This window comes from Polyodon spathula, chromosome 9, assembly GCF_017654505.1.
Source record: "Polyodon spathula isolate WHYD16114869_AA chromosome 9, ASM1765450v1, whole genome shotgun sequence".
Lineage (NCBI taxonomy): Eukaryota > Metazoa > Chordata > Actinopteri > Acipenseriformes > Polyodontidae > Polyodon > Polyodon spathula.
Window position 1 is genome coordinate 45,024,406 of NC_054542.1, and position 15,683 is coordinate 45,040,088.

Consider the following 15,683-nt stretch of genomic DNA (forward strand, 5'->3'; position numbering starts at 1 on the left):
GTAATGTTACTTTAGAAATACAGCACTGTTTCCACACTCTTTATGGAAGCTGGACAGAAGCAGAAAACACAAGCTGTGAATCAGACATGTAAGCTACAATACATGGTAACAGTGTATTATGCTGTAGTCGTAGTCAGTCTGAATCTGTATTATTGAGGGTGCTTATATCTGAATTATGCTTGGTACTTTGTTTAGAATTAGGAACAGTTAAATAATATCTGTCTTAACTACTTTATCAGAAGTGTCTTGCTGTTTTCAAATTGTTCAACATATTTTGTGAAAGTAAGATCCTAGCAGTGCAGCAGTTTCTGATAAAGCGGTGCGTCTTTTATAGAGCCAAAGCCTGTTCATATTTGCCTCTGCATTTACATTCTTCTGTTGTAACCTTGCCTGTGAGTTTCCAGTAAATACATGTAACATTTAATATGCCTAAAGGGAATGGTTACACCTGCATCTAAACGCCCTGCTTGAAAAAGATTAATTACGTGTTTTGGAGAATTAAGCTTTTTTCAAGGAGATGTTTTACTAATCTCAGGTCAAATTTAAACTGATACAGTCAATGACAGGCGTGTTATGAAAGCTGTTATTGTTTCTGAAAATAGGAGAAGCTAGGACTCGTACACTGACGTTGGACTTTTGCCAAACAAAACATTTGTGCACAAAGAAAGGGGTGTCATTGCCGAAAGTACAGAATCCATGCTTGAGAACATGCGTCAGTGGGTTTAACAAAAACAAAAGATCCACCTGCAGCTCTCTTGGTAATTCTTACTATTTATTACACCCCACTGGTGATGTCTTTTTTGACAACAGGGATGTAGCAGAGACACCTGTACATATGCATTTCACACTCAAGTTTTACATTAAGATTAACAGAATCACTCCTTCAGTTGTGATAAGACTTGTTCAGGACAGTCTATAGCACAAGTTATTGAAAGTAATCCACACATTTTACTTGTATTTGGAGAACGGCTCATCCAGTTGTAATGAGACTGCTTTACACATTTTTTTTTTTTTTTTACCACAAGTTATTGAGAATATCTGGGATAAAAGGATGACTCTGTCAGTCTGTCACACATTTTTACATGTAGATGTACAGCGAGTCACAGAGAGCTGCTTTTTGTGATACCCATAGCCTGTGACGGGGGACTTGCTAGTGACATACTTGTATTATTTAGCCAAATGAGGCATGAGTGAATAGCAGTCTGATCACAGAAAGTGTGATTTTTATATCATATTTTATGATACAAAATTTATATGATACTTAGTCATTTAGGATGAGACCTGTACTGTAATTTTAGACATCAACATAACTTACTGCCCAGATGAAATGAAGGCTTTAACAAATACTAATACATTAGTCTTGAGTCCTAATCTGTTTCCTGCAGATGAATAATATGCCCCCTAGTTTCAGTTAATAATGCTATTTTAATTATTATTAGTTATAATAATGCTAGTTCTTCTGTTCTGATGCTCATGGGATGAGACTTAATTATGCCAATCTGGTGGATAATTCTGCTTCTGAAGCATTGTCTGGAACTTCCCATATGGCTTTTTTTTTTTTTTCATTGCAACACATTTTCTTACACATCTTTTGTGGATCATTATCAGTCTCCCGTAGCCACCAAGGAAAAAATGCATTAATCTGACATAGAAACAAATTACAGCACATGACATGATTTAATGAAGTTTTTGATAAAACTCTTCTCACAGTAATGTACATTTTTTAAACCAGAAAATGTACAAAAGTATACAGTGTTTATAAAAGGATAGAAATATGATTTCCATTTCATAGTTATAAAAGTAGGATCATCATTACACTTCTTCCATGGGACCAGGCTTGTGCAAAACATTCAGGAATATACCAAAGTGTGTGTGTGTGTGTGTGTGTGTGTGAAACAATTAATAATGTGAAGACAGGGGTAGTCTTCTAGTAGTGTAATTTTATAGGGGCATGGTTTTAAAAATCAATAATATGCCATTGTGATAATGGGCCCATTCGCCAAGCTTTGTTTTGTGAATTATATGAAGAATGTTCTTAACTGTGGTTGGCTTCTTTAAAAACAGTCTAGTACAATTTATTGAAAATGCACTGTAGAACTAATTATACATCTTTGAATAATATAGCCAATATTAAAATGCAGTTGTTTATTTTCACTTATGAAACAGGGAGCCAACAAAATGCGAGGTCGTCTCGGGAGCATAGACAGCTTTGAACGTTGCAATAGCCTACCATCTGACAAGGTTTGTAACAATAATGTAATACTTTCCTGTTCGCTTATTATATCACAATGCGGTTTTATGTTATTAATATTAATATTATTGAACATATTTGCAGTATATTTCAGGATTATCTGTTGCTAGTATTGTGAAGGTGTCTACCAATAGTAATGCAAACCAGTTACCGGCATTAAATCACATTTTGCCTGGACATTTGTTTTAAGAAGTTATGCCACATTCGGTGAATGACCCCATGGTTTCTACCAAGTTTGAATGCAATATCTTCTGGTTTTGATTAAATACAATCTGTTTTATATTTGTAGTTTAAACCCTTGGCAGGGTATGTGGATATTTACAGTATGTTGCTGACAAAGCTTGTTAAAATCATTACATGCTCAAATAGTATTGACAGTAAAGTAATCACCTACACCATTTTGGTATTGTTGTTTGCATAGATTAAAGTATATAAATGAAAACAAAGAAACTGTGTCTACAACGACAATTATTGCTAGGGAACCTGTTTCTGTTGATCTCCAGAGCTCTGACAGGCACACAGCTAATTTGAACTTTTCGCCTGTTGCTTACAGACTGTTTGTTTTTGTTCTGCGAATTTTATGGCCATGAGGTAGAAGAGCTCTGTGTTTTTGGGCTTGGAAACTTGGGACTTGTGTAGTGGTTAGGCTAGTGTAGTTACTGTATCTCCTGCAGTAGTGAAAGACTGTGAATGTGAGATATGATTCACAAGGTCGGCTAACATGGACATGACCCAGGAACAAGCAGACAGGCAGCTCTTCTGGGGAAATTAACCTGCTCAAGCTCCATGTCCCCAAGAAACAAGTGTGAGTTGATGAAAAAGCTGAATAAATAATATAAATGCATTGACATCAAATACTGCATTGATCAACAATGCAATCACCTTTACCCTTAAAAAAATATGTTCTGCTGACTAATGGTAACTGAAAATAGCAAAACAAAATGTTTTCCAGGATATTTTGAAGAGTGCAGGATGTGTGCTGCTGATATGTAGAGGAAACACAGATTCAGCTGTCTAGAAGCGCCCCCCCCCCCCCTCCAATCCATTTTAAAAACTCCACAGAATATGCACAGACCACTAAAAATGACTTTTGCTACATCTGCAAAATCAATTCCAAGTGTGAATTTACAGTAACATGTACTCGTAGTGCTGTGAGTAACAGGATGTGATGAGCCAAGCAGAACATTAGCATACAATAGATCCAGAGGGTTTTATGTTGTTTTTTTTTCTGTCAGTGTCCTTAGTTTAGGTAGTTACTCATAGCTGCTCTGTGGTTTCTTGTGCAGGACTGTTCTCCGGCTGACTCTCCTCCCCCCACTCCACCAGCCTCTCCCGTGTCTTCGCTGGGGCAACCCTTCTCGGAGGAAGACCCAGACTCTCCGCAGTTCCGGAGGCGTGCTCACACCTTCAGCCACCCACCTTCACTCAAGAAGAAGATCTCCTTTACAGACTCCAAGTCTCTCAACACCAAATCTCCAGTCTTCAGACAGCTTTCCGTGGCTCCTGAACTTTTGCAGAGCAGGTGGGTTCAAAGTCCCAACTCGCCTATCACTCAGGCATTAAAAATAACAACTTTCTTTTTTTCAGGCACATCTGACAACCTCTTGTCTTGTGACAGTTATTTTATGTTGTGTTTTTTTCTATATTCTTGTATGGATTATCACTGTAGTGTTGCACTATTTGAGAAGCAAAATAAGCATCCATTTTGGGACAAAGTAGGAGCACTGCAACTGAGTTAGTGTACGAGAACCGGTCCCCTTATTTGAATAAGGATATTCAAGTTAAAAGCAAAAAAAAAAAAAAAATCAAATCAGGAACCAAAGTTAAAGTCTATAGTTCATAAAAACAAAGGGCCTTGAGCAACTGAGATTGTTTAAACCAAATGCAAATAAAAGTTTTAATGAGGTAATAACTGCAAGTAGTAAGTACTGATTCACATTAAAACTACTGGTAGTAGATGGTGCCTTTTTTGCAATGCTTTCCTTTAGCTGTAATAAGTTATGCCATTGGTGACAGCAACACTAAGTGCCTGCAACATGCTCAGTTTAATTTTTTTAATTTTTTTTTTATTTTGGTTTTCAAAGACACTGCTTAGATTAAGCAGAGTTTTTATACAGGGCTTGGAAGGGAAGTGAAACACCTATGCTACACTATACAGTACAAGCACATTGCTACTGTTTTTTTTTTCTTTTTTTTTGATAAACTCTCACATGGTAATACTGTTAAGATATGTAAGCCACAGCACTCTGTGACTTCTCTATTCATATAGGCTTGTGCACAGTATACACATAGATGTAAATAGAATGTCCGAATCAGTGAGTACAGCTTTTTTTTTTACGAAGAAGCAAACTGAAATGTCTATATAGTTTCTACATTTATATATATAAACACATTTTGCCAAAACTTCAAAAACCAAAATCAATTTTACAAAGTGTCATTTTAGTTGGGTGGTTTATAAGAACTCACACAGACACTTACTGATCAAAAATAACATTACTAAATATTAAGCATTTACGATATTTGTCATTTAAACCATTTTGTGGAGTTTGTTTTTGTTGTTTAATCCTGATATGCAGCCTTGTTTTTATTATTTATTTATTTACTCATCTTTTAACTTTTTTGGCGTGTGTAATACAATTTGTTTTTGTCGGCCTCACTCAGCCCCGTTGACATTTCAAGACGCACTCGCAGTGTATCTGAGAGCGAAACCTCTTCCTTCAGCCTCCCTTCCTCCTTCTCCGCTCCCTCTTTCCTGAAAAACTTTTACCAAGGCTCTGGCTCTCAAGCCACACAGGCCGACACTGGGACCCCTACGAGGTGAGAGGGCTGCCCCAGCCATGCCCCAGCCCCACCCCTTTAACAGTCTGTGGGCATGTGGGCTGTTGCATCAAGCAGGGCTCATTCATTCAATGTCTGTGTCTGTACTTAAATGGCAGTCTTAATTATCCTAACTCACCCTAAAACACGCTTTCATAGTGGAAAAGGTCCTTTTTGGTTATCTGTGAACTCAAATTCTCCATTATTTATAAGGATAGTGTTACTATAACCAGCTCTTGCTCACCTTTTGTAAGTTTTTCTTATTATAATGAATGGGTGATGTGGGATTGAATTAGCTGTAAAGGTTATCACTTCTTCAGCATGTCATTACATGCTACTGTATTTCAAGTTGCATTAGGGTGTGTTGCTGTGAAAACATAATTTACAGTCTTGTTTATTGATTTTCCACTATGAAAAAAGAAATGCTTTATCCAATGTAACTGTTGCTAAAAGAATGTGTGGCTCAACTCTGGACTAACTTGAGCATTTGAACCCTTACCCTTCTTATACGCTGTTTAAGTCCTCAAGGGATTCCTAAAATAGTTAGGTCTATCTAGGCTAAAGGATAAATACATGGGAGAAGATGTACTTGTGTTGCTTGTACATGTGTACACACTAGAAGAGCTGTATAAGAAAGTTAATGTGAAAATGTATTTAAAATAAAACCAATACCTGGTATGTGTTTTAAAAGTGTAACAAAACCCCTTGGTTACTTATATTCTTGGTTTATTTTTTCTGAAGCAAGTCGTGATTGTATTGTACATTAAAGCCTAGGTCAAAACAGTTAAGAAACAAGGCATAATAATAATCCCCAGCCAATCGGAAAGCTCTGTCCACCCAAGCCATTTTAATAATAAAGGCAACTCCGTTTTTCGAAGTCTTTTAATGCTAGGCTGTATTAATAGAAAACAGTTGAAAGCGTGTTTCCTGTAAAGAAGACTACAAATGAAACTGTAATAAGTCTTGCCCACAGATCTTTCTTATCATAAGCTGTACTGAGCTGTTTGTGCATGATGTCACATTGATTAGGAAAGAGCAAAAGAGTGTTGCATATTAGAACCAGCTCTAACAAAACAAGTTAAACATTCCTATGGTTTCATGTCAGAGCACATCTTTTCAGGAACTTCCAACCTAGAGCAGTGCAAGATAACTTCAGTCTCGGTTGGGCAGCCACTGCCTGCAGTAGAGTGATGGTACCCTTTGCAAATAAAACAAGATCTTATGTATAATTTATTTATTTATTTTTTTTTAAAGAAGAATTGAGAATTTGATCTCTGCAGAACCAAGTGAGACTGGAGGGGTGGTGTTTCAAAGAGCTATTTGCACTAAGGACGCAATTCATGGATTGTGAGTGAGGAGAGCCCTTTCCCGTGCGAGCTTCCATGAATAGTCTGAACTGCAGTCTATGCGGAGTTCAGCTCTGCCAGGAAACAGAAAAGGGAGACAGCAATATAAAGAACATTTTGAGAATATGGTTATTGAAGTTGGAACATAGCTATGGACCACTCTGTACTGCTTTGATTATTTGTTTAAGTGAAAGGGACTACAGTAGGTCATCTGTTTCACTGGCCGACCAGAAAACCCATTGCAGGTGGTGACTGATAACAGGCCATTCATATATACTCCACAGCCGTCATACATTGTTTATTGACAGAACCTGTTGAAGACAGCTTCTTCGGGTTGAATGAAGGCTTCTGTCCAAAGAGGTCAAAAATGTTTTACAAACTTTCCAGAGAGCTTATAGACACAGTTCCAAAAAAAGGTAAATACACCCCCAGTGTGGTACTTTTCTCATTTGTTTTATATTTTGAAAAGGTGGCTTTGGTTTTAGCTTAATAAATTTTACCTGATGCAATAAAACTATAACACAGACAGCATCTATATTAAGTGTTATTCTGATTCAGTTGTTAATCTAGAAACCTCAATTTGCCATTTTAGCCCTGTTCCAAAGGTCCTGTTTGGTGTGAAATAGTCTTAAAAAAGGAAAGCCACTTAAGGGTAAAGTGTGTTCTACAGGTTTATTGTGGTCTTGACCTAACAAATACATCAAGTCATCTGATTATGTCTGTAATGGGGTAATAGTGGGGCCTGATGCATAGCCGCTAACTGACCATTTTAGCTTAGCTGTGTAATTTGAGACGGTTCATATTTTTCCCACCCAAGAACATGTCTTTTCGTAGCTTTTAAAATGTGTGAACTTCTGCATTGATTGGTGCTGTGTGTGTTTATTGTGTGGGTGTTAATCATGCATAATGACGCAAGCCAACCCATAATTCTTGGGGTTTCCTGTGCTAGTTCTGCAGAGCTTCAAACAGAGTTCATGGTATTATTGATTAGTTGACAATCATAAAAGCAAGTCGTGTTGCTGTGTAATTAGTGTAAGAATAGTTTTGTACTTCACATTTAAATGTAGGAATAGTAAGCCTTTACATGGCCTGTCTTGCTTTACATAGTAAGTTCTGGTGGCATCATTGAATTCTTAGCTATAGTCTGCTTTGTTTAAATCTAGGTACAGTATTTTGGTTCGTAATTAAAAAAAAAAAAAAAAAAAAAGAACTAGAAATGACTGAAGTTATGTGGGTTCTCAGCTAAGGGGCTTCCTAAAATCCACTGGTAGCATTAAAGATTAAAGGTCTTAAAGTAATGCAGACATTATAGAGGCAGAACTGAGAATTATTTCAAGACCTGTGTATACAAATTTCAATAATTAAAAAAAAAATAATAATAATAATTTAAATGGAGTAGCATCCAATGCAATTCATTTTAATACTGTTACTGGAACATGTACAGGGTGATTAGAAAGTAAGTTCACCACATCAGTGATAAGGGACATTAATGTGGTAAACTTTCTAATTCCCCTGTATATGGGGCAAAACCACAGGAGTCCTGTAAAAATGACTACAGTTTAAGGGAAAAGGGCAGCATATGTGACACTTCATACAGTATGTGTATCATTTCCTAAATTTGAATAAGCTTTAGGATACAGTAATATTTAATATGCTTTACACACCTTGTACTGTAGCAACACTTACCCTTTTCATTTGAAATGCTGTTACTAATGTTTGAACTACTAAAGGTACTTCTTTTCACAGCTCTGTTTCTCAAATGTCTGTTTTGTGTGTTTTACGTGTGTGTGTGTGTGTGAATAATTCTATTTGCAATCTTTCAGGATCTATTGTTGTTATCGGCTCTCATTTTACGTGATTTTTCCCCCCTGTTGTCTTTATTCTAAGTTTAATATATTGCACTCTGCTCAGTTCATTAGTTTATTAGCTGGCCTAGAAAGACACCTGTAGAGATCTGCGTTCAAAAGGAACCAGCGTAGCACACATTGATATTCAAAGTACTCTTAATAGAGTATTTTTAAAACCATTTAAAACTGAAGAGAGTCAATACATACGAGTTCTCAAGTTTTTTGTTGTTATTTAGCACTACTTACTCAATATTAAGTGTAATTGCTATGCAGAGTATTTTAATTGAAGACAGTATCTCCAATTTAAATTGTCAGCATATTGGGGGGGGGTCTCTGAGTGGCTCACCTGGTAAAAGCAGGTCCATGTGGCGTGCAGGGTGAGTCGTACAGCCGGGAGCACAGGTTCCTCGCTTCACTGGGTATTCAGCGAGTTAGAGATGGAAAACCGGTAGGGACCGTGGCCCCTCATCGTGCAACAGCATACACTGCCAGCCACCTAGTGAATTGAAGCAGACACCTACAGGGCTGGCCTTTGTCCTCTAGAGGCCAGTAGATCACTGACATCTGCTCTCGTGCTCCTGATTGTAAAACAGGACACTGGCTTGGTCTTGGGATCGGAGGATCCCCACTGAACCAGTTCTCCTGAGCTGTGTGGGGAATTGCTGCAGTGAGGGGACATAATTGGCCACTCTAAACTGGGGGGAAAGTTAGGGGTAAAATAATATAGCACTAGAAGCAACAATTCACACAAAATAATAATTATTTTTGAGCACATTGTGAGACCCCTGTTAACATTAGCAGTGAATTAATATGAATTTCAACCTGTAAAATCATAGCTCTTGGAATAACAAATGGGAGAAGTAGAGAGTAGATAATGTGTCGGAGCCAAGGACACTAAAATATCTTTTCTTTGACCCGACTGTAATGGCCAGTGTGAGAATCTTGGGTACATGTTTACAGTAAACCACTTTGATGGAGTATCTGGTAGTCTTTTTTTTCTGTGCTTTGACTGTTGTGCTTCATCTGCAGTAATGGTGAAGGGAGGAAAAGGACCTTCTCTGGCTGCAGTAGTGACTCTCTGAACATCGGGGGTGCCCCCCTGACCCCACGACGAGTCTCCTGGCGTCAGAAGATATTCCTAAAGGTTGCGTCGCCCATGAACAAATCTCCAGCTGCCATACATCGTAAAGGTCATCGTCACCTTCTTGCAGCCCATTCAAACAGCAGGGCATACCTATTATATATTTAATCTAATTAACTGCTGGTTACACACTGTTCTGCCAAAAAATATCACAGGATCGCTGCCACTAACTGGTTGTGCTAACTGTTAAAGCCCTAAGGGACAAAATGTTAATAAATTCATTTTGTAAACCTTGGGGCTTGGTTGTTTACTCATGTACAGTAATCCTGCTTTTTGAAAGGGTAGAATGCCACATTTTTCTTGCAAAATAAGAAACAAACAACTTCAGAGTGCTTGTGTTTATTACTTTTTTTTGTTCTTTTTTGTAAAATTAACAGGTGTTGTAAAAAGATGACACAGCGGTTCCTTAAAAAGGCTGCTGGGAGATATAGTTCCCAAAACTCCATACATATGTTTATTGCGATAGCTTGTGAAGTGTAGTGCAGAGCCTGCCAGAGGTTTTTGTTGAAAGGGAACCAGTGCTCAACAGGACTATTCTCAGCTTCAGCCTTTAGAAAGTTTTGAAAAGTAATTAAAATAAAAACCACTAAACCTGTAATGTCCATTGTATCTTCAAAGCTTTTTTCCTAGCGAGAAATTCACTGTTTTTTAATTTTTGTTTAGGTTAGCATGGGCACTTGCATGCACCTTTTATGGTTTGTTCCTAGTTCTGTAACATCAAATCTAGCACTGGGGTAAATGCTTTGTGGATATGACCTGCCTTTCAGACCAACTGGACGTCAGTGAGCTCCTGCCCCTGTCTCCGCTGGCCCCTTCTATGGAGGAGGACCCACTCTCATCCTTGTTGCAGCCGGACAGTGTTTGTGATGGGGAGAGGAGGAAGCGCACCCCTGAAGAGCTGCACACTCTGTGGAGGAAAGCCATACACCAGCAGATTCTGCTGCTTCGAATGGAGAAAGAGAACCAGAGGCTCGAAGGTCAGTTAGTCACTCCTGCTTCAGCCAACATTCAGGTGAAGCTGAGTGTTTGGAACCGCCCACAGTGGCATGTTCTAACAGTGGCATGTTCTAACAGTGGCGTGTTGCGAGTATACAATGGCCATGAGGCAATATGAAATACAAAATAAAGTAAAACAAACTAACATAGGTTCAAAGAGAATGTGACCACAAAGCCCATTGCAATGAATAGGAGGTCAATTCTTTCCATTGTATAACAGTCCAGAGGGCTATTTTTTAATTTCGAATAAGCTATTAGCTTCTTCTCATTTTCTCCCCAATTTAAAAAGCCCAATAATTTTCAACCCGTGTCACCGCTGGCACCCCGCACTGACTCGGGAGAGACGAAGACGGACACACGCATCATCCGAAATGTGTGTCGTCAGCCGTTTCACTCTGCAAGCCCGCCATGCAGCCACCTCAGAGCTAGTGATGGAGGACCAACTTGCAGGCAGGCCCGCAGGCGCCTGGTCAGTCTACGGGGGCGATCTCCAGGCTATAGGACACGTCCTGCAGTGGTGATTTCCAGGCTATAGGGTGCATCCTGCACTCCATGCAGAGTGCCTTTACCGGATGCCCCACTCGGGAGCCCCCTACCTTTTTTATTTTTCTTTTATTTAAACACATGCCCCTTCTGTCCTATGCCTTAAGTGCCTGTGAATCCTTACCCTAGCTAACAATAATTAAAACAAATCTAGGGCATGAATGGGTTTCTGTGTAATTGTTACGTGGAGAGACGTACTTGAAATCAGTAAATGATTCTCTATCGCTTAGTTTCTGTAAGGGAAGGGTAAACCTCCTGCCCTATTGATAGGGGCCTACATTTTCCACTGTAGGCATGTTTACTCATACCATTGTAAATGCATCAGATGGGCGATAAGCACTCATTGGACAATCAGATCCAGGAACCCCTAAAGCTCTAGTCTTTAAACATTCTTTGTCTGTTGTTGAGTTGATCATGTATTTGGATTAGAAGTTATGTGACCTTCTGAGGCTGAGGGAATGTGTTGTGCTGTCATTGCAGTGTTTAGTACTGGACAAGGTCTGATTTACAGAGGTATTGAAGGACTAAAGCTGGGCACATATATTACTCGGTTTTCTGAAACATCTACTCAACACTGTATTTGTTGTTTGTAATGTGCACTGGGAGTCAGGAGAGCTGAGTGTTTCAGATTGTTTTTCAGACTATGATTTACTGTGTGACCTTGGAGCAAGTCACTTAAACTCTTCTGTCCCAGCTGTAAACTGGGTCCTATAATGACTCCAGATGTGAGCGGTTGCATCTCATGGAGGATATCCTGAATACAAAATAAAACTTCTCAAGTCCAGTATTAGCTATATATATATATATATATATATATATATATTACATTGTTAGTTTACACCTGCTTTGCCCACCAGCCCTGCCTCTCCACTAGTGCCAGAATGTACACTATCGCAGAATCCAGACATTTACGTATCAAACAAAAAAGAATCAATACAGTATGATTAATGCAGTATGGGCATCTAATGTATTCAGCTCACGAATCCTACTTTAACCCTATATTGCATGCATTCAAAAGCATGACATAAAAAGCAAATGTTTAACATACAACTCCTAGTACAACTTGCATTGACACGTTATTCCAATCTGTCCTTATTTTCAATACAGGGTTCAGTGAAAGCAAGAATTTCAGTAAAGGGTTACATTGGGTATCAGTCCTTGCGGTATGACAAGGTACAAAAATTGTACTGTACATGGCATTTGGTATTTAAAAAAACTAAGATAAATACTGTATAGAGGCTTGAGTACACATACCTTATACTTAAATATCCCTTCTCTCACAGTGAAGTGGTTAGAGAGAGCCCCCTTGTGGCAACATTTATATCTCTTTATGTATTGGTCTTTCCACATGTTTGAAATGTTCATGAATCTTGATGTTTGTTGATGTGAATGTTTCTTGACGTTTATTTGTTTAATGTTGTTTTGTGCTGCTGAGGAGAATTAACAGCCAGTGTTCACATTTTGTAGAAGGTAAGCTGGGAGACTTGATGGGACTCTTTGAACACATTAATGGAGGGCTTTAGATGCAAGTGATATTTTAGCCATATTTAAATGAAGAAAATTAAGTAGTGACATCCTGTTGTCAGTTGTGTTTTTTTTTTTGTGCTTCCTTGACCCTCAGCACTGTAGTAATGGTTACCGGATTGTCATACAACTCTAAATGACACTCCACTGACCATTGTCAAGTGGTTAAGTGCCTGAGCACTCAGTATCAAGTGCCATGATTCAGTTAGCAATGTTCCACTATTATATTTCTGTACACCAGTCTCCACTGTCTTCTGCTAATGTCTTTTAGGCTGGCATGTTACTTATTGCAGTACAGCATTGAAACTTACGTATTTTATTTTATTAAAGGTTTCTATTCCTTCTCTTCACAGCAAGCAAGGATGAGCTGCAAACACGAAAAATGAAACTGGATTACCAAGAAGTGGGAGAATGTCCAAAGGAAGTTTTAGCAATGTGGGACAAGAAGCTTACCATGCCAGGACGAGTGAAGGCCAGATGTGACATGGAGGAGATCCAGTGTGCCCTCAGTCAGGGTGAGCCCAGTGCTCTCTTTATCGTTGCCAAACACAAGGGTTCAATATGTTAATAAACTACATTATTTTAACTGTTTTAAAATGTGACAGTGCTGTTATAGTTCGGTTTAAATTAAAATAGTAATGTATATGAATGTGTTACTTTGAATGTTTCAAAACTAACTTCAAAATGTGTTAGTGGTCATGGACAGCCAACTGCAGAGTCGAGCAAACAGAAGTGTTTGCATTTAAGTGTGATGCACACCCAAAAAGAGAATAAAACATATTGGTTTTAACTGAAGAAACTGCACAGAAGCAGCATGGAGGTATGGGAGCAGCTGATACATTAGGATCCAAAGCATTGTGTGAGCCCACAGTGGGTGTTATCAGAAGATTCCCTGATACAGTACACTTCTCTTTGTATACAGACATGTGTTTATGATAAATATATTCAGCTATTTATATATGAATAGCTGTTTGCTATGCTCGCTACATTAGCTCAGCTCCAGGCCAGGGTGTGTATCATTTTGCTTGGGGAATCTGTTTACATTTCTATTTTGGTTTTGTTTATCTCTCATGATGTCTTTCTTCATTATTTTGCTCTAGGTGTACCGAAGAATCGCAGAGGGGACATCTGGCAGTTCCTGGCTGTCCAGTATCGCCTGAGACACCGTCTGTCATGTAAACAGCAGCCTCTGGACATATCCTACAAGGAGCTTTTAAAGCAGCTCACCACACAGCAGCATGCCATCCTGGTAGATCTTGGTAAGCTCTGTGTGTTATTTACTTGGCCACTAGGTGGCATGCATAATTGTAGAACTAAACAGCAGGAATGAGGAAACACAAATCCTTGAGTAGCTTCAAAACACAATTGGTCACTCCGTTTTTAGCATTTCTTTTTTAATGATTCCAAGAAATCTGTTTAAGTCAAGGGCGTGTGTCTGTGATTGTGTTGAGTAATGGAATATTCAACTCATAAAGCCCTCTTAATAAACTCTGAGGCTAACACTCACTCACTGTAACCCTGCTAGTGAACAGTAAATAATATAAAACCAGTAATAGCCTCTTTGCTCTGTGATATAATTCAGTGCTGAAAATAAAAAATACAAATAAAATGTTTCTGCTAGTTTTGAATACTATTAAAGCCTGTGTCTGGCTTAATTTGAACCTCCCAAAAATATAAATCAGCAGTGTAAAAAAATAAATATAATTAAATTAATTTTCATATACAGCAAAGACAAGAACAGTTTAAAAAGTTTAATAAGCTACCCTCATTGGGTGCCTATTCATCTCAGTTGAAGGCAGAACAATATATTTCTAACATTCAATATGTTGATAACTATGTCAAGCCAGTTGATACAGCGATGGGACAGTGCATCCCTAGCTCCTTTTTGCTTTCACCTCGAATAACTGGCAGCAGCAAAGGAAATTGCATTGTACCCCATGTTAGGACTTGGCAGATACACCCTGTTTCACAGTATTGAACAGGCTGGAGGCTAAAAGAAATGATTTGGTGTTGCAGCCTGCTGTGTTTTATATTCCTCCTTGGTCATAAATCAGTTTTGACAAGTTATTTTCATTTAACTGTAATAGAGCCAGTCTGTGGCGATTCTGAAACGTCTGATCTAACTGATGATGTAGCTCTGGAGCAGTTGGACGACACAATGCAGTAATGTCTCAATCCAAAAACTAAATTTGAAACTTGTAACAGTTTTGTTGATATTTTGAGGCTTCTAGCGGTTTTGAGGTTTTTTTTTTTTTTTTTTTTTTTTTTTAATACTTGTGACACTCCTGACACCTTGTCATTAGTGACCATGTAAAAACATGTAAATATGGGGTTAATTAGGTGTCTGTGTTTTAGAAGAATGCATATACATATTTCTGGATTTTTTTCCAAAAAAAAAAAAAAAAAGGGAACAGTTGGATAGACAGACACCTCACACCAGTGGAGTCAGGAATAATAATAGCAATTCGCATTGCACAGATGCCATAGTGTGCTGCAGGTCACTGTCAGAGTGCAGTCACTGACAGTCCCAGCTTCCTTTTCTTTGGTTCTCAGGGCGGACTTTCCCTACTCACCAGTACTTCTCTGCACAGCTGGGGGCTGGCCAGCTCTCCCTCTTCAATCTGCTGAAAGCCTATTCTCTGTTGGACAAGGAGGTGGGCTACTGTCAAGGGATCAGCTTCGTGGCGGGAGTCCTGCTTCTACATATGAGCGAGGAGCAGGCTTTCCAAATGCTCAAATTCGTGATGTACGATCTGGGCGTCCGCAAACAGTATAGACCAGACATGATTTCCCTACAGGTAGGAATACAAACCTGTTCATTCAGGACTTTTGTCGGTTTTTATTGTAAGGTGAACTTTGGTCAAACATTCAATTCAGTGGGCTTGGATGTTAATTCATTCCATCTCCCTTTCTGATTACAGATCCAGATGTACCAGCTGTCAAGACTCCTCCATGACTACCACAGGGATCTCTACAATCACTTGGAGAAGAATGAAGTCAGCCCGAGCCTGTATGCTGCTCCTTGGTTTCTCACTCTCCTTTCCTCCCAGTTTCCACTCAGCTTTGTGGCCAGAGTGTTTGGTAAGTATTTACAGTGGGTAGAAAAGTTGTATAAACCCTGCATGCTAAATACGTTGGCACATGTTGAGGTCATGTGACTTGAAGTTTCTGCCATATACAGGCAGTACACTTTTATCATCTCAATATTTAGCTGTATT

General features: G+C 38.7%; 1 protein-coding gene across 5 annotated transcripts in view; it reads left to right on the top strand.

Annotated features, from left to right (window-relative positions):
* The window catches only part of LOC121320938 (TBC1 domain family member 4-like), a 54,758-nt gene that overhangs the window by 31,548 nt on the left and 7,527 nt on the right, over window positions 1-15,683 (top strand). For 3 of the 5 annotated variants that reach the window (XM_041259757.1, XM_041259754.1, XM_041259758.1), the window contains 9 exons: window positions 2,167-2,241; window positions 3,538-3,773; window positions 4,913-5,068; window positions 9,291-9,451; window positions 10,170-10,379; window positions 12,819-12,980; window positions 13,566-13,724; window positions 15,019-15,263; window positions 15,387-15,546. In XM_041259757.1, coding sequence (XP_041115691.1) covers window positions 2,167-2,241; window positions 3,538-3,773; window positions 4,913-5,068; window positions 9,291-9,451; window positions 10,170-10,379; window positions 12,819-12,980; window positions 13,566-13,724; window positions 15,019-15,263; window positions 15,387-15,546 — 1,564 coding nt within the window. The remainder of the gene's footprint in view (window positions 1-2,166; window positions 2,242-3,537; window positions 3,774-4,912; window positions 5,069-9,290; window positions 9,452-10,169; window positions 10,380-12,818; window positions 12,981-13,565; window positions 13,725-15,018; window positions 15,264-15,386; window positions 15,547-15,683) is intronic. The other 2 variants (XM_041259755.1, XM_041259756.1) reach the window with 2 other exon arrangements.